This window comes from Oryzias melastigma, linkage group LG11, assembly GCF_002922805.2.
Source record: "Oryzias melastigma strain HK-1 linkage group LG11, ASM292280v2, whole genome shotgun sequence".
Taxonomy (NCBI): Eukaryota; Metazoa; Chordata; class Actinopteri; order Beloniformes; family Adrianichthyidae; genus Oryzias; species Oryzias melastigma.
The window spans coordinates 6,351,771-6,353,852 of NC_050522.1; the positions used below are offsets into that span (position 1 = coordinate 6,351,771).

The 2,082-nt window shown below is 38.5% G+C and overlaps 1 protein-coding gene across 5 annotated transcripts in view; it reads right to left on the reverse strand.

Moving 5' to 3' along the window:
* col16a1 (collagen, type XVI, alpha 1) overlaps positions 1-2,082 on the reverse strand; it is a 110,303-nt gene that overhangs the window by 88,083 nt on the left and 20,138 nt on the right. For 4 of the 5 annotated variants that reach the window (XM_036214173.1, XM_024293685.2, XM_036214175.1 and 1 more), the window contains exons 3-4: positions 1,619-1,693; positions 1,422-1,539 (exon numbers count right to left, since the gene is read on the reverse strand). In XM_036214173.1, coding sequence (XP_036070066.1) covers positions 1,422-1,539; positions 1,619-1,693 — 193 coding nt within the window. The remainder of the gene's footprint in view (positions 1-1,421; positions 1,540-1,618; positions 1,694-2,082) is intronic. The other variant, XM_036214174.1, reaches the window with a different exon arrangement.

The window sequence follows — 2,082 nt, forward strand, 5'->3', positions numbered from 1 at the left end:
AAAAAAAAAAAAAAAAAAAACATCCCAGAATTTCTTTTCAGCTCTGGAAATACTCATTTCCTGAGATGTGACAGGTTTTTTTTAATGTTCCCTCCCTTCTTCTACCTCAAAAATAAATTCTCTTGAGGACTGACATTATTTGTGAGTCTGAGGACAGAATGTTTTACAGAAAAAAATGTGTCCTGTGGACAGATTAATCTCTGAATGTGCTCACATATTTCAGCACTGGACACAGAGCTCTGGAATGACCCAGGCAGTAGATTCAGCAGAAGTGTCTTATTGGGAAAAGAAATGTAGCAGAAAGTCACTGAAAAGAGTAAAATCTGAATAATGTATAAACTCAAAATGAGAACCCATTAGATATCTGTTTTAGCTTCTGTATCATATCTACAACAGTATTTTTCGCATATGGCCAAGCGGAACGCTTTACCGCTGAGCATTCAGCGGCCATCCTCACTGTCCATTTTTAAGAAATTTCTTAAAACCCATTTTTATCGCCAAGCATTTGACACTGTATGAGACTCTGCTCTGCTAGTGTGTTTTACCATCTTTTTGTTTTATCTTTGGTTTTATCTGGTGTTTTTAGGGGTTTTATGTAATGTAATTTATCTATACTTTTATCTGGAATTGTTTTTAACATTTTAGCTGTGTTTTTATTGCTCTTTGAACTTTTAATGTGTAGTGCCTTGTTTGACCGAGGTCATTTTAAGGCACCATAAATTTAAACTGAACTTATGCAAACTCCCGACCTTGTTAGTAATATGTACTAAAACCCAGTCTGACACCACTAGGTGTTAGCAGGGTTAGCTGACATTCTGACAGAGCGCTGTGTACCTCTCAAAATTATTTTGACTCCAGTAAGCACAACCAAAATGACTTCATAGGGCTGTATAAGGCACTTTGGTTTATAAGGCCTTATTTTATGAAAATGAATAAATAAAATGAGGCTTTTATGTGTGCATTATAGTCCGGAAATAATTAAAACATCACTTTTCAACTTCCAGTTCAGGAAAGTTTCATTTCAAGTGCTTGTTCTGTGAAGTACATGCGGTTACAACCAAATAGGCTGTTAGAGGTTAGATTTACAAGCCAGTGTGAATGCTCAAGGATATCCAGTGGTTGTGGAAATGCAATCAGTGGCTGACCCAATGGTGTTCTTTGTTTTTTTTTTTTTTTTTTTTTTTTTAAACAACAGTTATCCTACAGTTCTTAAGCACAGAGTGCAGGTTTAGAAACTAAACAACCGGGGGGTGTTCAGTGCGCTGAGCAGAGACAGCCCGTCAGAAATAATCCTGCACGGAAAATCAGTTTATTGCTCTTTTTTTCTGACAATCCACACTGTGCTGGTGTGAGATCCCTTTTTGTGTTGAAGAGGTTGACAGAAAAAGAGGTGCTGAAAAAGAAATGTCCAGGCAACTTACTCGCTAGGTCGCAAAAGTGCCGCCTTGCCCAACCGGAGGACAACAGACCCTCGGGGGTTACGCATTTTCTTAACATCTGGGTTCTTGAGCAAGGAGAATCGTCTCACCAGATTAAAACCTGGCAACGAAAATAATCATCAACAGTTTAAACACATAAAAAACACAAAGATTAAAGTTTGACTAAAATCATGTCCTACCAGTAATGTTGTCCCTTGTCACCTGAGGAAACCTCCAACTCTCCACTTGTAGGGGCGGGCATTGCACACCTGTAGCTTTAAAAGACAAAAAAAGTACCATTAAAACTCAGAAAATGCACCACATTCTTGAAATTTATAAAGAAGGTATAACAGAAGCTGCCAACCAGACAAGTAAAGACGACCAGTAACTTAAAAAACACTGTTCATTTGAGACTAACTACTCGATAAAATATTCATCTGGAAGAAAAAAGAACATGAGTTGGGCAGGTTGAAGGAAAGTGGAAAAAAGCAGGAATAACACCAAAGATGAAATGAGGGCAAAGCTGTGCAAAAACTCAGTCTGACAGGTTGTCTAGCACCAAGCCTGTCTGTCGAGGTTGGCTCATTTTGATAGATATGTTCTCACCCTGTCAGCTGAGGTTGCACAGAAAAGTGTTGCCTGTCAGAGAAACCTGCCTGACCAC